The 22664-nt window shown below is 38.8% G+C and overlaps 1 protein-coding gene across 6 annotated transcripts in view; it reads left to right on the top strand.

Moving 5' to 3' along the window:
• Nf1 (neurofibromin 1) overlaps positions 1-22664 on the top strand; it is a 262777-nt gene that overhangs the window by 200992 nt on the left and 39121 nt on the right. For all 6 annotated transcript variants that reach the window (XM_075991447.1, XM_075991443.1, XM_075991442.1 and 3 more), the window contains 11 exons: positions 3486-3918; positions 4694-5034; positions 8610-8812; positions 14735-14928; positions 15687-15827; positions 16498-16777; positions 17223-17437; positions 18310-18371; positions 18508-18622; positions 19268-19369; positions 21061-21201. In XM_075991447.1, coding sequence (XP_075847562.1) covers positions 3486-3918; positions 4694-5034; positions 8610-8812; positions 14735-14928; positions 15687-15827; positions 16498-16777; positions 17223-17437; positions 18310-18371; positions 18508-18622; positions 19268-19369; positions 21061-21201 — 2227 coding nt within the window. The remainder of the gene's footprint in view (positions 1-3485; positions 3919-4693; positions 5035-8609; positions 8813-14734; positions 14929-15686; positions 15828-16497; positions 16778-17222; positions 17438-18309; positions 18372-18507; positions 18623-19267; positions 19370-21060; positions 21202-22664) is intronic.

The following is a 22664-nucleotide window of genomic DNA, read 5'->3' as shown; positions in this document are numbered from 1 at the left end:
CTTTATTTATTAAAATAATTATCACTACAGTTGCCCGTGATGACTTTGAAGATTTTTTGTTGATTTGTTTTCTGAAACAGGTTCTCATGTAATCAAAGCTGGCCTAGAGTTCACTATGTAGCTGAGGATGACCTTGCCTTTATGATCATCCTCCCTTCCTCCCAATGTGCTAGGGTTGCAGGCTTGTAGCATACGTGCAAATGCCAACGATTGAACCCAAGCCTTCATATATTCACTAGGCAAGTACTCTACTAACTGAGCAAAACCCCAGCCTCCTTGTTTCTTACTAAAAGTTGAAAAAGTTGCCCATAGTGATTCCACAATACTTATGTAAGATGGGAAAGTTGTTTAAAACAACAAAAATGCCACGCTCCCTATGTATATTCATGTTTAGTAGGCCTATGCTGGGATCAGCCATTTTATTTTTATTTAGCAAGCTGGACAGCTGGCTCTGACACTGAACATCCACAAAACATAACTTGAGAAATGCACAATGCCCAGACAAAGACTGAGCCTTTGATGGCCTTCATAGTTTTAGCATCACTTATTACCCACCTGCATCTCTCAGAACTTAGCTGTGTAGACCTAATGCTATAGTACAACGTAGCTACCTCTCATCAATCCCTGGCTTTTCTTGTTGAATTCAGACTTCCTTCTCCCAGATTCCACCACTGACTCTTCAGTGTATCTACATAGCTTTCACTCAGCTCGCCAATTCATGTTGGCCTCTCCTCCTTTTAAACTTCTTGCTTTTTTTCCTCTCTGTTGTCCGTCTAGTGAGTAATGTAGGACATACATGCAGGCTGAACATCCCTTGTCCAAACTGCTTATGTCCAGACAGGTGTGCAGTTTTAGTTTTCCTTTGGATTTTGCAACATTTATGTTTACATATACATACAATGAAATTTTGAATGGACGGTGGTGAATACAAAACACAGAACTCATTTGTTTCATATATACCTCCTGCATGTGTAACTGAAGCAGACTTACACTGTTAGTGTATCTAAGAGTATCAGGTTTGTGTTTCCTATCCTGGCATCCTGAGCCACTCAAAGTTTTTTTCAGAGTAGGAATGCCCAACCTGTGTATTTTCTTTTTCTTTTACTATCTTAAAATATTCCTTTCATCTTAAAAATATTTCAACTTGTCATTTTATTCTTTCACAACAGTATTAAAATTTCTTACACAAAGATATTTATCATGTCTCAGAGACAATCAAGAGATGAGAACAGTAGGCCTGAGTTAATATAAGTGTTTGGATCAGAGTCAAGCACCACATTCTTCAGAGCTTCCTTTCTGTGCCTACTTGTGTTGATTAATGTTCTTTCAGTCCTAAGCAATGTATGACTGTGGGACTCCAAGGAAGCCCCGAGTGAATATGTAATGACCATATGAAGTCCTAAGTGAATGAGTAATGTTGTTTGAATCCATGTGAATGGCAAAGCCTCTTCTCTCCCCCGCTCCCCTCCCTACACACATAGACCCGTGTTAAAGCTCAGAAGGATGTAAAGCCTTCCTCTGGTCCCTGAGGATGTTGGCAGTGTATGCAAAAATGAGTATTTACCAATAATTGGCCAGTGTGTGCCAAAACTAGCAACTGCCTCTCCCTTCTCCCTGATCTGTAAAGCCCAAGACTGCTCACCTACAGAGGCCTCCTACCAAGACTGATTAACCTAGGCTGTACCTAATAAACTTCCTGAGAATTCTGGGTTGTTTCTGTCGTTGGTGTAAGTCCTTCAGAGCATGCATAGCCCACCTGATCCCAGCTTTTCTGTACATGCATCTGTGTCAGTCCTTTATTCATTCCCTCACTGCCCCAGCCAGTTTTCCATAACCCAAGCCAAGTGGACGTGGTATATGACCTAATGTGGTTTTATCAAACCATGGAACTTACTAGCTTACACAGTCTGGGGGAAAACCTAACCATAGGAGAGATTTTTATCTATGACTCAGATTATGGCCAAGACCCCAGACCGTCTTTTCATTTCTCAACTCCTCTCAGGTTTTGAGGCATGCTTTTCCATCATATCCTAAGATGAGTTAATTCCCAGGACTGTATATTTTCTTAATTACAAACATGGGGGAAGGCTCTCCAACCCCGACAATCTAAACTAACCTGTGAATTGGACCTCTTGACTTTACTGTCCTGACTTGAGTCTTGGTGTTCAAGGTCAGATAAATGGGCTGACTAAAACTTCTGGGCACCTTTTTCAGCCAGCGGCTTCTCTGAGAAATATGATGCACCCAGGCGCCTTCTCCCTGTCTGCTGTCTTCCTTCTTTCTTGGTGGGCAGATTTGTTGTTATTTTCAAAACTCTTAAGGCAGTTTGTTCCTTCTCTCTTTAGCCTTATTGACCACACTATCTAAGAAATATAAGCATAAATCTACACTTCGAATAATTGTTTTATATGATTGTCCTCTTTAAAAAGTTAATCAGGCCAGAGAGATGGCTCAGCTGTGAAAGGCTAGCCTCACAACCAAAAATACAAGAAAATTAATCATAAAATTTTTAAAAGGGGCCGGCGAGATGGCTCAGCAGGTAAAGATGTTTTCATTGCAAGCCTGACAACCAGAGTGCAATTTCCAGAACATACATGGTAGAGAGAGGGGAACCGACTCTGACCTCCACAGGTGTCTAATTGTTCTTAAGAATAAAAACTCAAAGTCAGCTATCGGGTGAAAACTGAAGGATCAGAGAAGCAAAGCAGCCAGCTAGCCACTAGAGAGTTCTTACCTTTACCAATGCTCAGACCAAAGGGATTATCTTGTCTCTACAAAACCTCAGACTGGGTCGGGCGGTGGTGGCGCATGCCTTTAATTCCAGCACTTGGGAGGCAGAGGCAGGCGGATCTCTGTGAGTTCGAGACCAGCCTGGTCTACAGAGCTAGTTCCAGGACAGGCTCCAAAGCCACAGAGAAACCCTGTCTCAAAAAACCAAAAAAAAGAAAAAAACCTCAGACTGCATCTGCCTCCACAAATCCTCAGCCTGAATCCTCAGACTGCATCTCAAACTGAATCTCGGACTGCATCTGAGCTCCTGTTTCCTCCCATTTTGAATTCCTATCTCTGCCAAGCCATATCCCTCCTATCTCCACATCCCTAGTGCTGGGATTAAAGGCCTTTGATCCCAGGTGCTGGGATCACCTTTGAGCTCTGTTTCTCTTTTAGACACATTCAAGGCCCTGAGTGGCCTTGAACTCACAGAAATCTTCCTCTGTCTATTGAGAACTAGGATTAAAGGTGTGTGCCACAACTGCCTAGCTTCTCTGGCTGACTCATAGCTCTGCACTCTGATCTTCAGGCAAGCTTTACTTGTTAGATTACAAATAAAATATCACTAGTCTTCTGGCCTCCACATGCATGCATGTGCTCATACATGCATGCATGCATGCATAATTAATAAAAGTGAAACAAAAGAAAAGATATTTATATTCCATATATTCAGAAATCTTAACAATGTTTATCCTTTTTGTTGCCTTCCTTAGGTTCAAAACTGGCCAAATCAATGGTGATTTGCTGATATACCATGTCTTGCTGACTTTAAAGCCATATTATGCAAAGCCATATGAAATTGTAGTGGACCTTACCCATACTGGACCTAGCAATCGCTTTAAAACAGACTTCCTCTCTAAGTGGTTTGTTGTTTTTCCTGGCTTCGCTTACGACAATGTGTCTGCAGTCTATGTCTATAACTGTAACTCCTGGGTCAGGGAGTACACCAAGTACCACGAGCGGCTGCTGACTGGCCTGAAGGGCAGCAAACGGCTTATTTTTATAGACTGCCCCGGGAAGCTGGCTGAGCACATAGAACATGAGCAACAGAAACTCCCTGCTGCCACCTTGGCTCTGGAAGAGGACCTAAAGGTGTTCCACAATGCTCTCAAGCTAGCTCACAAAGACACCAAAGTCTCTATTAAGGTAACTTCCCATCTATTTTTGAATGATTTGGTGCCTTTCCTGACCAACCAGTTTATAGTCTGACCTCTACAGGTATTACTGTAGTTGCATATCCAATATCAGTTATATCCAGATGTTGAAAGACAAAGTTTTCTGTCTTTCTTGTGGTCCTGCAAAAGGTGTGAAAAGTATTCACTTAAAAGACACTTATGGGGGCTGGTGTCCAGAGGTCTAGGGTTCAATTCCCAGCACCCACATAGTGGCTCATAACCGTCTGTAGCTTCAGTTCCTGAGGGCGCCAGACACATGTGACGCACAGATACGTATGCAATCAAACACTCATACAAATAAAATAGATTAACTTTTAAGGCACTGAAGGTCAGGCTAGAGGCAGAAGAATGCTGTAGTTCCTCTTTGTGACTCTGCCCAGCAGTCAAGTGTGCAGAGTGGAAAGGACCGACTGATGGTTCTCTTAATCAGTTCATGTTTTTTCAGAGTAGTGAGTTTGACCCATTCTATCACCTGTTTATGGAATGCCTGGCCTTTTTTATAGAATAATTCTTTTCTGATGGTGTCAGTTTCTTTTGAGTATATTTATAAGTAATTGTTAAGTAATTTGAATATCTAATGATACTATAATATATAATATATATAGTATATTATATATATGAATATATAATAGTAACATTTAAATGGCAAACATCATGTGGGGGTGCTTGGGTGAGTTGGCTTTGAGCCTTATGAGAATTCTATATAATGGAATTTAATTCTCCTCTTCCTCACTACCATTTTTCAGGTTGGTTCTACTGCTGTTCAAGTAACCTCAGCAGAGAGAACAAAAGTATTGGGGCAATCCGTCTTTTTAAATGACATCTACTATGCTTCTGAAATCGAAGAGATCTGCCTCGTGGATGAGAACCAGTTCACCTTAACCATTGCAAACCAAGGCACACCACTTACCTTCATGCATCAGGAGTGTGAAGCCATTGTCCAGTCTATCATTCATATCAGGACCCGCTGGGAGCTGTCACAGCCTGACTCCATCCCCCAGCATACCAAGATTCGACCAAAAGATGTTCCTGGGACACTGCTTAATATTGCATTACTTAATTTAGGCAGTTCAGACCCTAGTCTACGGTAGGTATTTCTCTCCCTCACTTCCCCCTCTTTTCTTTTTTAATTATCTTTTAAGTTCACTTCAGGTTAAATAGTGTATCACTATTCACTGAGAGTATCATTGTTTAGAGGAGGAAGGCCTAAAGTTTAGTGACCCAAATGCATTACTACTGTCTACCTATTTCACTTTAGTAAGATTCTCTAAAGAAATTGTATGTTGGTCTCCTTTGCCTCAGTGGCAGAAGCAACATGACAAAAAGGATATCATCCACTGCAAAGCGTCCCAGTAAAATACACACACAGTATGTCACTGCTGTGGCCCTAAATTGCCCTCCAGATGACCTGTGGCCAAGTAGAAGACAATGTATAACTGAGGGGCTGAAGCAAACACTGCTGGGACTTGGTGAATGAGGCACCTAAACATTGTCTTAGAGATTCAGATGTGGATCCCATGAAGGAACAACAACTGAACCCACGAGGGCAGCTGTGGTAGAACCCAGTGTAGCTCAAGGTTTCAACCATCAGCCCTAAGATAACAGTTTCAGAACTGTTTTTAAAAAGATTCTTCCTAGCCGGGCTATGTGGTGCACGCCTTTAATCCCAGCATTCGGGAGGCAGAGGCAGGTGGATCTCTGTGAGTTCGAGACCAGCCTGGTCTACAGAGCTAGTTCCAGGACAGGCTCCAAAGCTGCAGCGAAACCCTGTCTTGAAAAACCAAAAAAAAAAAAAAAAAAAAAAAAAAAAATTTCCTTCCCTCCCCATCTTCCCCTTCCTCCCTCATTTTCATTCCTCTGAGCACAGTCTAATTGGTTCTGTTTGGGCATTGTGATCTGCTGTGGTCTGCTGTGTCAGCCTGTAGAGCCAGCAGATTTGGCTTTGGTGTGGAGATACTATTTTCACTTCTCATGCCTGAACTCTCCTTTTTGGTAACAGTAACGTGCCTTCCTACTGCACCTGTAAAGATTTGATAAGTAGCGTTTGTGGTCGGATAGTACAACACTAATGAGCAGTTTGTGTTTAGAGAATAGTATTTTTCCCCATCCCTTCTTGTCTCTCCTTGGTTCCCCATTTCCTTTTTCTTCCCTCTCCTTTTCTTGTTTAGCTGGTTTTTTATCTTAGATATCTTGGGAATGTCAAGATTTTTACTAATGGAGATGGAACATTCCTAATCTAAAATCCAAAATCTGAAGCGTCTTGTGTATTTTGTCCAGATTTATAACATGACATTTTTTATTAAGATGGGCTCTCATTCTATAGCTCTGGCTGGTCTAGAACTTGCTGGGATTAAAGTCACTTACCACCACACCCAGCCTATTTCAGAGTTTTTAATTAACTGCAAAATCTATGTAAATATTTCAAACCCAGAAGACACATCTGATCATGATCATTTGAGGTAAGAGATACTAGACTTAGGAACTCTTTCTTAGGATATATATGTCATAGCTTAGGTTTCATAGTAGGCCTTTTAGGCTTTCAATTTTTCCTTTATTTAAAAGAAAAGATATATGTCCAGCATGATGACTCCATGGTAAAGAAGTGTTTGACTAACATTGTGGAAGACTGACTTTTGACATTCTTGTATGTGTTCTGGCTTGTTTGTGTCTACATATATGCAGACACACACAAATAAATAAATGTAATTAAAAAATTTTAAGTCAGATGTATAGCATATACTTTTCACACTTGCATGCAGGAAGCACACACAGATATATCTCTGTGAGTTCTAGGCCAGACTAGTCTACATAGCAAACTCTGGTTCAGCCAGGACTACATTGTGAGACCCTGTCTTGGGGTAGGGGAGAGATCTCAAGATCAATAATCAACAGAATTTCTTTACTTATATAGGCTTCATGGAATCCCCCAAAAAGGCTCACTAAATTTTATGTGTGCTTGACTTCCCTTTTCCCGGAAGGCTCTCTGACACATAGTCCAAGTTACAGGAGCCCAGATGGTTTTTTTTTTAATGATTTATTTTATTTTTATGTGCATTGATGTTTTGCCTGCATGTGTGTCTGTATGAGGGTGTCGGATCCCCTGGAACTGGAGTTACAGACAGTTGTGAGCTGCCGTGTAGGTGCTGGGAATTGATCCCAGGTCCTCTGGAAGAACAGCTGACCCATATCTCCAGCCCCAGGAGCCATTTTTTATAGTTCTTAAATAATGTAAAATAACATTAACATAGTATGACTTTAAGTTTCTACTAGTTAGTGGAAGATAAATTCACGAGAATTGACATTAGTGTTCTCGTTTTAGGAAAATTGAGCTATGAAACTGTCTTTGTTCTCAATTCCAAGGAGTTTTTTTTTATTATTATTATTTATAAATCAGGTTTTCTGGTTTTAGGGACAGGGTCTTTCTAGCCTGGAATTTACAATCCTCCCAGCTTGGACTGCTAAATTCTAGGATTACAGACCTGTGCCGTATGCCTTGCCCTGTGACATCTTTGTTAAATAATGCTAATGGCTATCTCACTATTATTTGAGTGAAATTGTACCATTTTCTAGTGACAAAGCAAGCAGATAGCTTTCAGTTGTTGGTAAAGCATATCATACCAGAAGAAAAAAACACTTAGACAAACAAATTTCCATGACTTTTTCCTCTGTTTCAACATGGCAAAAATTCAGAGGTAATGAAAATCTGAAATTTACTGAATAACCCAACAGGTTTTTGTTTTGTTTTGGTGTGTGTGTGTGTTTTAAACTTGAGCTTATTATTTGGTATGGGATAAGGCGGTGTGGGATGGAGTGGAATGGGATGGAATTGGGAGTGGGGGCATTATTTTGGGATGTTAGATATCAAACCGGGGCCTCCCACATGTAAGGAAAGCACTGTACCACTGAAGTTCTTTAAACTTCTGATTTGCTTAAATATGTTTGTATATATTTGTAACTTAATTTTTTGTTCTAATAGACCATAGGTAACGTATGATTGGCTTCAATGGTTTTATATAATAGAATGAAGTCACAGAGCAGAAGGTGTAGCTACATTTTTTTAACTTTGATTTTAACTACTAGTTTGCAGTGAAAATTGTAGGACACCCAGACATTTTGGTGATATCCTTACTTGAACACCTAACATTATAATCTGATTAAATGCCTTCTCTTAAAAAATGAAGGGATCTCATTATGTAGCCCTGACTGGCCTGGAACTCGTAAGAGATCTACCTCCTTTGCCTTCTGAGTGCCAGGATGAAAGGCATGTGCCACCAGGCCTCTTTCTCTCTTAGTCTCTATTTCACTGGGCCACCAGAGAGTAACCACCCGCAGAGTTTTGACCTCACTGAAAACACGGCATGCCTTTATTTTGTCATTTGTTCCTGTTGATTCACCTAATCCCTAAATCTTTGCTGGTTTATGCTCCTGTGAAATTTTCTAGAAAGGCCTACTACACCTGCCTGTCTTAGGAGCCTTGTGGGCTCTTGTGGTATCAATTTCATGAATCTCTTGTTTGGGGCTTACTCTATATTCTGTCTCTAGTCAATCGTAACACTGAAAAAGAATTAACTGTGCTTTGTAATACAATCTTGAGTTGTATGTTGTGGGAAAAATAAAATTACAAAAGAAATTTAAAACAATCTCCTTTGCATTTTCTCTTAGGTCTGCTGCCTATAATCTTCTGTGTGCCTTAACTTGTACCTTTAATTTAAAAATTGAGGGCCAGTTACTAGAGACATCAGGGTTATGCATCCCTGCCAACAACACCCTCTTTATTGTCTCAATCAGTAAGACGCTTGCAGCCAATGAGCCACACCTCACCTTAGAGTTTTTGGAAGAGTGTATTTCTGGATTTAGCAAATCTAGTAAGTAATGATTTTCTTTAATGCTCAAAATGATTCTAAGAAATTCAAAGAACTTTTTTTGTTTGGAAATTTACCAGTGGTCTTTCACTTACTTTATTTGTGCTTTTTAAAAACTTTCCTCCTCCCCCCCCCTTTGGTGTGGGTACCCTGTAACTGAAGGACTTCTGAAAGAAAATCTTAGTGTGATGTACAGAGAAGCCTGTCAGAACTCTGTCAGGAAGTTCAGGGAGCAGGGGGGTCCTCTTCCCTGCACTTCAAGGATTCCTTCTTTATTTCCACTACATAAACTTTAGTGTTTCTTCTTATAGACAGAAATTGAACACATCTCCTTGATTATTAAGGAAATTGTTACTTTTCTTTTCTATAGCTGACTTTGAACTGTGGTTTTTATTGGACATTTGTGTTTCATAAAGAATGTCACAGAAGATGATGCTAGATCCGACATCAGTCCCAAGTTTGTTTTAATAAGTCCCATTCATTTACTACCTATTCTTTTTATCTGTCCACCTTCACACCCTGTAGTAGCATAGATGATGTTCTTCACCTGGCTCCATTCCCAACATTTCCTTCTCTGTTCCGCCCTATAACACAAAAAGCTTTTTTCCCTTCATTCTCCATTCAAACACATTTCTTAATATTTTAGTATTAGGTTTTTAAATGCTTTTCACAAATCATTAAGATTATGCCAGATATGTTTTGTTCTGTTTTTTTGTTTTGGGGTTTTTTTTAATCAAGCAAAAGATGTAGGAGTGTAACTCTGATAAGACCTTGTATACGTTTGGCAAAAGAAGAAAAGTGCAAAGCTTTATTAATAACTAAATGTCTGAAGATGTTTGAGTGTGTGAGCAGGCATGCTGTGTTCCTGTATAAACAGCTCTTGTGAAATCATTTCAGATTTAATCTAACCCCATCAAAGTAGCTATGGAATTTCAAATTTTCAAATGATTTTATATTCTTGTGAAAATGAATAGCTGAGAAAATATTGAAAAGAAAGGAAGTACAAATATTACAGATGTCTTTACATCTGTACACATTATAATGACACGGTATCAAAACATGGATGTTCACAAATCAGCAGACAGATCGATCCACTTAAGAGAAGCAGACAGCTGAAACTTCACAAACTGCTTGGGAAGATGAAACCATCTAAATGAGTTTAGGAAATGAGCTAAGTTAGGCTATTTACACAACAGATACCAGAGTAAGTTCTGGTTATATTTAAGAATTGAATATAAATCTAGAAGCGTTAATAAAAAAAGTGGGCACTTAGTTGCTTTTATGAAAGTGGAATAGGTAAAACAAACACTTCATGAGACTTTGGAATACACAAAGAGTACAAATGCAAAAAAAGAAAACAAACAATGAATGCCCAAACTAGAGCTGCAGATGACTTTGGAGAGACTGTGGAAAGCTGAGTGTTCTTAGTTGAGAAGAGCTCTGTCGGTTTGTGAGTCACAGAACCATGTCCATCATACTAAGAAAAGAATTTTTAAGTTTGTTACTTAAAAAATACATATTAAAAGTATTGTGAAATGACTGATTAGGTATCAGATTGAAAAATACTTTTAAAGATTAAATCCTGATGGTCAATAGCATTGAAACAAGGGTGATTTTTCTAGAAAGACTTTTAAGTAGATTAGACCCTTAAGAATATTCACATCTTCAGGAGCCAGCAAGGTAACTCAGTAGGTAAAGGTACTTGCCACAAAGCCTGGCAATCTGAGTTCAATCCCCAGAGCCCATGTAAAGGTGAAAAGGGGAAGCCAACCCCACAAAGTTATCCTCTGACCTCCCCAGGGCTCTCCCCCCCACACACACTTTTAAAAAGAGTTAATGGTGAGATGTGTGTGGCATACTGTTTTTATGTTGATGTTTTAAAACTAAGGTCTATCTTGTTATAGTAAAGTGTGCGGGTATTAAGTGAGTAGGTGAGCTTTGACAGTGTCTTCTAAATCACAGCCCACAATATTTCTAGTGTCCAGAAGCCTCTCTCAATACTACCCCTCACCAAAGTGACCTTTTATGACCTCCATTGTCATGTATTCATTTTGCCTACTTTCCAATTTATTAAAGCTACTTAATAGAAGAAAAGAGTTGGAAAATCAAACGAGCAAACAAATTAAGGTGCTGGTTCTCTTTAATATAGAAAATATGATGCCATTAAAAGTGATTGGATCCAAAGTTTCAGTTTGGAAAAGTGAAGGTGGTGGCACACACCTTTAATCCCAGCACTCAGGAGGCAGAGGCAGGTGGATCTCTGTGGGTTTGAGGCCAGCCTGGTCTGCAGAACAAGTTCCAGAAATGGCTCCATAGCTACTGAGAAACCTCTCAAATAAATAAATAAATGAATGAATGAATGAATAAATAAATAAATAAACAAGAAGTTTAAAGAATGGGTGGTAGTGGTAGTCACGTAACAATTTGAATGTACTTTATGCCACCAAACTATATACTTAAAAATGTTAGATGGAATGGCCATGCATGGCAGTGTATACTTTTAATTCCAGCACTAAGGAGGCAAAGGCATGTGGAACTCTGTGAGTTTGAGGACAGCCAGGGCTATGTAGAGAGACCCTATCTAAAACAAAACAACAACAACAAAATTTAAAGGTTAGAATATGTTTCAGTACAGTTTTTTGTTTGTTTTTGTTTTGTTTTTTTGTTTTGTTTTGAGACAAGTTTCTCTGTTGCCTTGGCTATCATGGAACTCACTCTGTAAATCAGGTTTGGTGTGGACCACTACTTCTGGTTTGGTTTACTGACTTTTAAAATTATTTCTTCAGCTGGGCGGTGTTGACACACACCCTTAATCCCAGCACTCCAAAAGCAGAGGCAAGCAGAGCTTTTGAGTTCAAGGCCATCCTGGTCCACAGAGTGAGTTTCAGGACAGCCAAGGCTATACAGGCCTTGTCTCGAAAAAAACCAAACAAGGAAAAAAATATTTTTTCAAAGCTTAGTATCTTTACCTCCTATCTAAATGTTTGTCCAGGCCTAATTCAAGTTAACATTCGTTGCTTTCAGCCTCCCCTCCATTTCTTCATGGTAAAATCGTTGCTGCGACTGGAGAGGTGGGGCAGCAGTTATAAATACTAGCTGCTCTTCCAGAGGTCCTGGGTCTGTATAAATAAATACAAATAAAGCTTGCCTGAAGAGCAGAGTGCAGAGCTAAGCCACTAGAGGCCAGGGAGTGGTGGCACACATTTTTAATCCCAGGATTTGGAAGACAGAGGCAGATGGATCTCTGTTAGTTCAAGGCCACCCTGAGCTACACAAAATTGATCCAGTCTAAAAGAAATTGTTGGAGGAAGGGCCACTTGTTGGTTCCTGGCCACTTAGCCCCGAAATAATTGAACAGAAACTATTCATTAAATCACTGCTTGGCCCATTGTTTCTAGCTTTTTTTTGGCTAACTCTTACATGTTAATTTAACCCATTTTTATTAATCTGTGTATCACCAAAAGGTTGTGGTCTACCAGCAAAGTTTCAGCATGTCTGTCCCTGGCAGTAGATCATGGCCTCTCCCTGACTCTGCCTTCCTTTTACCTTGCTATAAGCCAAGCCAGTTTCTTTATTTATTAACCAATAAAAGCAACACATAGACAGAAGGACCTCCACCATTTCCCCTTTTCTGTTTAAACAAAAAGGAAGGCTTTAACTTTAACATAGTAAAATTACATATAACAAAACAGGTATTAAGCAAGAATTATAGTTATAATATTTATATCTACTTTATCTTTTATAAATAAGGAAAACTATAATTATTACTATCAATTCTTTAACTCTGTCAAAGACTCCAGAAGGATATAATATTACCTAAGTAAACAGGAAGAGCATTTTAAGCAACTTCCAAAACTCTAGAATAGACAGAGATATCTTGCTACCTGGACAGTCACCTAAGTTCTTTTGTATACCGTTGGAGCATCCATCTTTAGCCTACAGGCCCATAGTATCCAGCAGACTTTTCTATGAAGCAGGAAATTTTAAAGACAGTTCCACCTATATTGGCAGTTTGTCAGTCACTTTCTTCTGTGTCCTGCAGAACGTCTATTGAGTCTTTCATGAAGCAGGAACCCTGAAGGATCGTCTCACCTTTAGGCAAGTTTAGCAGTCATCTCTCTGTGGGTCCTGTATGTTCAGTTTATCAAGCAGTCCAGGCAGGAGCAGTTTCTTGCCCAAATGGCTAGCAAACTCCATAAGGAGCCTCTTCGATGCCCATTTTCCTCTTGAAGTAATTGGTGTTGCCAGGAGCAGATGTGTCTCATTGTCCATAAAAAGTCCTAAGTTATTAAAACATTGAAATGTCATATTTTGAAAGTCTCTGAAAGATTTGAAGAATACCTATATAACTGAAATATATTTTTATATATATAAATATATATATTTAACCTAATATAAGTACAAGCTTGACTATTACAGATAAAAAGTACCTCATTTGACTGGGTTTTGTTAGTCAAATTGTTTGTATTCTTTTTCAGAGTTTTGAATTTTTCTTTTAATTGATCAGTGTCAGTCTGTAAAGACTGTATTATTTCTAAAAGTGCCTCATTTTGGGCCATATTATCAAACCATGTTTTTAAGGAGAAAATATGGAGGACAAAACTAATCCCCAGAATCAAATATGATAGGAGGAAAATCATATAAACCTTGCACGACATTGTACATAGTATAACTAAAAAAGCTAGTGAATTTTTGGATTCTTAGATTGTAATTTTTACTTTTAAATTATAAATTTATAATTTATAGTTTTTATTTTAAATCTTACCTGTGGTTGAGTTAGCTGGAGTAAGTGCAATAACCATTACATGCCAGTAGGTGTCGCTGTGCACTTGTAGTCATGTGGCTGATTTGAATCTGATTTGGGTGTCAAATACTGAAAGATGTTTAAATTAAAACAGTCATTTAGTGTAAATCACAGATTCTGTGCTTCCCAGGGGAGCTGTTTGGCAGCCACATGAGACAGTCAGTGGAGGGAGGCGAGCACCTCCTGTTGGGGACAGAGGGTATGTTGCCTGTGGTGGCAGTGGCAGCACTGGGCACGAATTCCTCGGCCTTTTTCTGCCTTAGCCTCCTGCATCTCTCCACCCACCTCAGACCCTGAAGTCAGCCAGTAGTGATTACTCAGGGTGGGGAATTTTATACCCAAAATGAACAGCATGGAGCCTGACCACAGCTTGCCCGACGTTGGGTGCCAACTGTAGAAATTAGCTCAATGCAGGAAATAACCAGGCTAGTTAAAGGATAAAACAATTATATTTTTATTTATTATAAGGGGAAAACTCATAAAACAGAAACAAGAAGTCCAAGCTCAGCTGTACCCCAGCGAGAATCACACAGACAGCGAGCACCTGGCTCATGCCCCAGTTTTCTCTCAGGCTCCAGAAAGACGCACCTTAACTGGGATCCACCTCTTAAAGATAATTGGCTAACAAGGTTTCTCCATCAAGAAATAGCTCACACAAAGGTGATCCCAGCACTTGGGATCATAGGCCTTTAATCCCAGCACTAGGGTGGTGGAGACAGGAGTGACATGGCTGAGGGGAGAGAGGAATATAAGGCTCAGTGCAGTCTTAGGTTTGGTGGATACAGATGCAGTCCGAAGATATAGTCTGAGGTGCATCTTAGGACAGGATTGCCCCTTTGGTCTGAAAATTTGGTAGAGGTAAAAGGTCTTTCCTAGTGACTTGCTACACTGCTTCTTTGATCTCTCAGCTTTCACCTCCTAATATCTGACTCTGGGTTTTTATTATTAAGAACAATTAGAATTCGTGCTACATGGATCTGATTCCCAACACCCATGTAATTGAGTACCAGTCAAGCATGTGGTGCACAGATACACATGTACACAAAATACTCAGACACATAAAAAATAAAATTTTATAATTTTCATTGACTATCTGTATTAATTCAGTATTTTCTCCACAGGTATTGAATTGAAGCACCTTTGTTTGGAATATATGACTCCATGGCTGTCAAATCTAGTTCGTTTTTGTAAACATAATGATGATGCTAAACGACAAAGGGTTACTGCCATCCTTGATAAGCTAATAACAATGACTATAAATGAGAAGCAGATGTACCCTTCTATTCAAGCGAAAATATGGGGAAGCCTTGGGCAGGTACTGAATTTGCACTGATATTCACCTAGTACCTCCTTGTGCTACTAACTCTTAGTGCCCACATTATACAGAGCATAACATTCTCTCCTTCAGAAGCATGCAGATACATTCCCAACCCTGCAAATAGTTAATGTATTTCAGAGCTCTCCTTGTTGTATAATTGTATAGAGTTTAACTGTAGAAACCTGTTGTCGTTTGTCATAAATAGTGTTTAAATATGTACTCCATTCCCTATACACCACAGATCTCAGTAAATGCTTCTTAATGCTGTTGTTCAGAACATTTGGTTTCATTTACAATTGGAGCATAAGCTATGATACAACTTTCCTTAATCTGACAAAGGAAGTGCATATTATTCCTTAGAATAATCAATTAAGGAAGCAGTCCTTACTAGACAATGCTGTGAATGTCTAAGTGATAGTAAATGACTATGGAGCCAATTTCCTGGTTGTGTGATGTGGTTAAAGTCATTAGATTGCTCGTGTATTACTATCTCAGATGAGCAGAGAGGCACTTTCTGAGTGACTGAAGATAGGCACGCACAGATATTTAAACTCTAAACACTGGTCTTAGTCTAAAGGAATCAGGGAGCAGCCTCCTACTGTCCTGGATAGTTTACAGGTCTCTAAGACTAGAACTTTGAAAATCTGGAGGAAAACAGGGTGTCTCTACTTCTTTGACTCCTTTGAGTGTTTCTTCATTGAAAATTAAGCCATCAGTATGCTTGAAAACAGCAAGACTTTCCCTTGTTTCGCCAGATCACAGATCTGCTGGATGTTGTGCTTGACAGTTTCATCAAAACCAGTGCTACAGGAGGGTTAGGGTCTATCAAGGCTGAGGTGATGGCAGATACAGCTGTGGCTTTGGCTTCTGGAAATGTGAAATTGGTGTCAAGTAAGGTAACCACTTTTTCTGTACCTCTTGGACTATGCCGTAGTACTTCTGTTTATCATCCTGAGAGGTTTTGTCTTGTAACTAGCTAAGGTTAAGCTTACTTATTTAAGAGAAAGTGGGGTATGGGTGTGTGTTCTGTGGCTTATTATATGTAGAAGTCAAAGGATAACCTGTAGGAGTTGGTTCTCTCATTCCGCCTGATGGGTCCCAAGGATCAAACCCAAGGTTTGGCTTTTTTTTATAACAAATATCACTTAATGACATGATGAACATTAACTATTTCTAGAAAATTTATGTACATATGTGTGTGCATGTAAACATACAGAGTATCCTGATTTTCAGGCGTGTATGAGAGATATTCCAACATGCAACTTAGCCTGCTGAGCCATCTTATCAATTTTTTTTATTTTTTTAAGATTTATTTTTCTTTTATGTGTGTGTGAGTGGACGTGTGTGTCCCACGTGTGCTCATTTTCTGCAGAGGCCAGAAGAGGGTGTTAGATCCCCTGCAACTGAAAATGCAGATGGTTGTTAGTTGCTATTTGGGTACTAGAGACCAAAGTCCTCAGCAAGATCAGCCAGTGCTTTTAACCTTTGAGCTCTCTCCAACCCCCTGAACTTTTTTTATGAAGAAACTTTTAGTCTCGTGTTTTTAAAACATGTTCTTCTTTACAGGTTATTGGACGGATGTGTAAAATAATAGACAAGACTTGCTTGTCTCCAACTCCAACTTTAGAACAACATCTGATGTGGGATGATATTGCTATTTTAGCCCGCTACATGCTGATGCTGTCCTTCAACAACTCCCTCGATGTGGCAGCTCATCTGCCCTATCTCTTCCATGTTGTTACGTTCTTAGTAGCCACGGGTCCGTTGTCCCTTCGAGCGTCCACACATGGGTTGGTCATTAATATCATTCACTCTCTGTGTACTTGTTCACAACTTCATTTTAGTGGTAAGTTTCTAGAAGGTAATCTGGTTTTGTTGTTGTTATTGTTGTTTTCGTTTTTAACTAGTTCTTTTCTCAGTTTTACCTTACCTGACTGTTGTAGGTTTATTACTGTGATTGTATCATCTCACCAGGCATAGAAGCAGTAATTTGAAATTCTATCAAAGAAAAGAATAGAAATTATTTCCATGCCATGGCAAGCTATAATAAAAGTTTTCTATGTCTCATGCAGATAGTAATAATTATCATCTAGTCTAAAAGCTTGTTGTAATTAATAGTGCTGCATTACTGGTGCCAGGATGTTATTTAACTGCTAATATAATACATCTAGAGATTTGACTCAGGCAGCATGGCTGTGTGATGTCTACATGATATTTATATTTTCTTGAATTCAAGATGAAACATAACACTTTAGAATTAAAATTTTGATTATTTTCTGTTTCTTTTACAGAAGAGACCAAGCAAGTTTTAAGGCTCAGTCTAACAGAATTCTCATTACCCAAATTTTACTTACTGTTTGGCATTAGCAAAGTTAAGTCAGCTGCTGTCATCGCCTTCCGTTCCAGTTACCGGGACCGATCTTTCTCCCCAGGCTCCTATGAGAGGGAGACTTTTGCTTTGACATCCCTGGAAACAGTCACAGAGGCTTTATTGGAGATCATGGAGGTACAGAAGGGAAAATGACAAGAAACTAAACTAAAATCATATTTAAAATATGTAATATGTAGGGTGTAGTGGCATAAACCTTTAATCTTAGCATTCAGGAGACAGAAGCAGGTGGATTTCTGTGAGTTTCAAGCCAACTGAGTGTATTAGGGAATTCTGGGCCAGCCAGAGCTACATAGTAATACTTTGTCTGAAAAATAATTTTCTGATATACGGAGGAAATGCTGGTTCGTTCTGCTATATTAAACATAGAACTTAAGGTATTTCTTTAAAATGTGGGGTTTTTTTGTTTGTTTGGTTTTTTTTTGGTTTTTTTTTTTTTTTTTGGTTTTTCAAGACAGGGTTTCTCTGTGGCTTTGGAGACTGTCCTGGAACTAGCTCTTGTAAATCAGGCTGGTCTCGAACTCACAGAGATCCGCCTGCCTCTGCCTCCCGAGTGCTGGGATTAAAGGCGTGCGCCACCACCGCCCGGCTAATGTGTTCATTTTTTAAATTAGATTTATTTTACTTTATGTGTATAAATGTTTTGCCTACATGTATGTTTGTGCACCATATGTGGTGCACAAGGGTCAGAAGAGGAGTTCACAAGAGGAGGACATCCGATTCCCTAGACCTGGAATTATGAATGGTTATGAACCACTTTGTGGATTCTGGGAACAGAACCTATATTCTCTTCAAGAACATCAAGTGCTCTTATCTGCTGAGCCATCTCTTCAGTCCGTGGAATGTGTTTTTTATAATATAAATATCACTTAATGACATGATGAACATAAATATTTCTAGAAACATTCGTGTGCATATATATATATGTATATGTGTGTGTGTGTATATATATGTATATAAATAAACATACAGAGTATCCTGTTTTTCAGGCATGTATGAGAGATATTCCAACATGCAAGTGGCTGGATCAGTGGACAGAACTAGCACAAAGGTGTGTCCTAAGTTAAACAAACTGTAAAAGTATGTGTATTGTTGAAAATAGCTCTTGCAGCATAATTTAATTAGTCTTGTATTTATTGTGTACATAAACAAAGATTTTTATAAGTTCTTTGACTTTTTAATTTCAGATTTGCATTTCAGTACAACCCATCCCTGCAGCCAAGAGCTCTTGTGGTGTTTGGCTGTATTAGCAAACGTGTGTCTCACGGGCAGATAAAGCAGATTATCCGAATTCTTAGCAAGGTACTTACTCTATTTTACATAAAGATTTGTCCCAAATTATAAACTATAACTTCCAGTTTTTGAAAACAATCAAAATTTAAATAATATATTTTGAAACAATTTTTTCCTTATTGTAATTCTTTGAAGTGATGAAATCTTATCAGGAGAAAATACCTTTAAGTTCAATGTGGTGACGAAGGCCTTTAACCCCAGCACTCTGGATACAGAGGCAGATGGATCTCTGTGAGTTTGAGGCCAACCTGGTCTCAACCTCACAGTGAGTTCCAGAGTAGCCAGCACTACATAATAGAGAGAACTTGTCTCAAAAATAACAAAAAAAGAGAAATACCTTTTAAAAAGAATGTTTGGCTTTTTTTCTAATCAAGTATACTTAATAGTCTATCAGTTCTCAAAGCCATATAGCCTTATATAAAGCTACATAAGCTCATAATGAATATAATAATGCTCTTCTTACTAGAATGTAATATAGAAATATTTTTAAAATAAGAAACCAATTATACAGTGTTCACCATTTTTAGAAATAGTTTGTCAAATAAACTACTTGTCAAATACCTAAATGTTTCTCAGCTAAATCTGAGAGTCATTGTAGGAGCTAATGTTTTATTTCCATGAAAAGTCAAATAAAGATTTCTGTCTTCCTGAAAGGCGCTTGAAAGCTGCTTAAAAGGTCCTGACACGTACAACAGTCAAGTTCTGATAGAAGCCACAGTGATAGCCCTGACCAAATTACAGCCGCTTCTCAATAAGGTGATGATCGTATCAAGCATGAGTTTATTCATTTGGGGCATTGTTACCATGTGTCTTTTCTTGTACAGAGTTTAGAAAATATGATGAGTTTGAAAGAGTTTATAAAGAAGAAATTATAGTCAAAGTGGAGTGATGTTGCTGGGCCCTAACGTCTTTCTTGTTGGAGGGGAAGTTGTGGTGAGAAGGGGTAGTGTCAGCGTCTCAGACACTGACAGTCAGAAGGCAGACAGCTGACTTGTTTATTTAACAACGAGGGGAAGCTCATACACCCTCCCAGCACCCAAGCGTTCCCAGCAATTGACATTGCATGGTCACTCCTCATTGACTATGCAGAAACAGAACCTCTGACAGTACCAGGTACTCTAGGTCGGCTCCTCTCAGTCTAGTAGACCTTAACTTCTTACAGTTTCTTGTCATAGACTTAGAAAACAGGATGGATTAGCATAGCATGGTGGCCACACCTTTAGTCCTAGCATTCATGAAGTAGAGGCAGGTCAGTCTCCATGCGTGTGAGGCCAGCCTGGTCTACATAGCAAATCCCAGGACATCCTGGTAGAGAATACCTGTCTCAAAGAGAAAGGAAGAGGGCTGGAAGAAGAATGGGGGAGAGGAAAGGAAAAATAAAAAGGAGGGTAGATTGAAAAGAGGTTGTGAAGAAAAAACTGTCACAAGAGTTAGTTGTTTGTGGTAGAGGAAGTATAGCACATCTTTCCTCCTAGGCTTATTTGTTTGTAGTGTTTTTTCTCTTTGCTACTAAAAAAGATAAGTATAAATTCTTAATTCTTTCATCTAATAATTTGTTGAACATCTTCTGTGTATCTGGTAGAGAGATATATTAAACATAGTTAATAAAGTGTCCTGTATCTTAGATGGTTGTGGATATTGAGAAGTGAACAAATAAAGTCAGTAGACCACTACTTAATGTGTTAGTGATCCCTAATTACTATAGAGAAATGTGAAGCCAGAAGTATGCCTATGCCTGGTCATCAAAAGAGTTTGTATGCTGGACTAGTGTGTAGTGCGAAGAGATAGCACTTGCTTAGCATGTACGAGAGAGACCCTGGGTTCATCTCCACCGAGAGAGGAGGGAGGGGAGTGAAGGAGAGAAGGAGTTAAGAGTTTATACTAGTAAGAATGAGAAGTTGAAAGGGTAGAATCTAACTAGATTTAGAAATAAGCAGGACAGTGGAGTGGTGGATAGACCATTCTAGTAGAGAGGTGATAGAGAAAATTGTAAAGGTTGAATAGAATTAATCTAATATTCAATAGTCTTCAGAAAGGAGTTTGGAAATGATCATTTCCTAGTAGCCAGTATGATAACAACAGGACACAGTTAGCCTAGAGTGCACAGTGGATCAGAGAAGGGAGAAACTGCACACTGAAGGAAAGTTAGCTTGGGTCTGCAGTGGTGACAGAAATGGCAGGTGTCAGCGACTACTGTAAAAGAGTCAGCAAACTCTGGAGACTAAATTTGGCATCCAGAATTGGGAGAAATCCCAGAGGAAGCTCAGGCTCTTAGCCTAGCTGATGATATTTTTAATTAGACACGTGGATGGGTCCAAGTGCTTATCTTGTCTACTCATGTTTCCCAAAGGAGTAAAAACACAGAAATTTGGTGAGGTATCCTTCTTTGTTTTATGCTGTAAAATGCATGGTTTGCCACCTAACCTGGAGTGTATCTCCTTTACCAGGACTCCCCACTGCACAAAGCCCTCTTTTGGGTTGCCGTGGCTGTGCTACAGTTAGATGAAGTCAACTTGTATTCAGCAGGTACTGCACTTCTGGAACAGAACCTGCATACCTTAGATAGTCTTCGGATATTTAATGACAAGGTGAGTTGACTTTCCTATGAGCTCCATATTGCTCATGGTAAGTCTTTTTTTCCTGCTTGTCCATAATCTAAGTATGAGTTTAATGCATTTTATTGTAAGTATAGTTTCTTAGTAGATCAGTAAAAGCTATTTAATCCTTAGTTCCTATATAGAAATAGCCAAGAACAATATGTCCTGCTCTTAGTGATTGAAATAGTAATAAGTAGGGCTGGAAAGATGACTCAGCAGTTGGGAACACTGATTGTTCTTCCCAGCACCCATATGGCAACATATCACAATCATCTCTTAACTCCAGTCCCAGGAATCCAGTGCCCTCTGTGACTTCCTTGGACACTGCACACACGTGATACACAAACATACATGGAAGCAAAACACCGATGAACATGAAATAAATAAATATATTTTTTCTTAATTTTAAAGTAGTATTGAGGAGTAATAATAGCTACCACACCAAGCTCTGTGCATTCCTTATTGCTGATTTTCATTCACTATCCCTATTTATTTTTATTTGTAATATATGTTAGACTTTTTATTTATTCAATAATAAAACTTATTTTTATTGAAAAATTATCCTTAGTGAAAAATCTGTATAATTAGTAACAGATAATGGAAGTTGGAGAACCTAAAGAAGTTTTGTATACTTAACTTTATTAGTTTGTCCCCCCTTCCCTCCTGTTTTCCCTAATCTCACTTTAAAGAATACCATTAATAGCCATCTTCACATTTATTAACCTAGATAGGGGCTGGATTTTGGCTCAGAGTATAGAGGATAAAATTAAACAGTACAAAATTGGACTAGTGGTGTGGCTTACGACCGAGCCTGAAAACCTGAATTCAAGTCTCAAGACTTACATAATGACATAGTAGAAGCATATGTACACTAAATAAATGAAAAATATTGTTTCAAAACCAATACAAAATTATATTCCTTTTGTTTTGGAGAAAAATAGAAATAGCCTAAGAGAAAAGAGAAGATTCTTTTGAAAAGAGGATGTGTGTGTACATGTGCTTACATTATATTTGAAATTTCCTTGAAATGAACTGAACTGAACTATGGGGAAACAGAGCGTGACCTAAGTATGAAGGTACTTGTTCAGTGTATATAATGTGGTGCAGACACAAAACAACTGGAGGTCTAGGAAGTGTGGAAACAGTGATAGGTAGAAGACACCTTGAAGTTTATCAGTCAGACCTATTCATAGAAAGAGAAAGGAGTAAAATGTTAGCGTCTGGAATATGTCTGGTTCTGAGCCAGCCCCATGTTCTCCAGCTTCATTGTTTTGCTCTGGAGTTGTCTTGAGACAGTGGTGCTTCCAGTAGAGACTAACTGTTGGCTATTTGTATTTTAAGAATATTTACAAATAAAATAGATGTCTTTAAAGCAACTGCCTTGCTATTTTCTTTCTTTCACATGTATTTTTGTGTTTGTTGGGGTGAGTCACATCACAGTATGTATGGGGGTA

This window comes from Microtus pennsylvanicus, chromosome 11, assembly GCF_037038515.1.
Source record: "Microtus pennsylvanicus isolate mMicPen1 chromosome 11, mMicPen1.hap1, whole genome shotgun sequence".
Lineage (NCBI taxonomy): Eukaryota > Metazoa > Chordata > Mammalia > Rodentia > Cricetidae > Microtus > Microtus pennsylvanicus.
The sequence above is the reverse complement of the archived record's forward strand: the minus strand, read 5'-3'. Positions and strand labels throughout refer to the sequence as shown.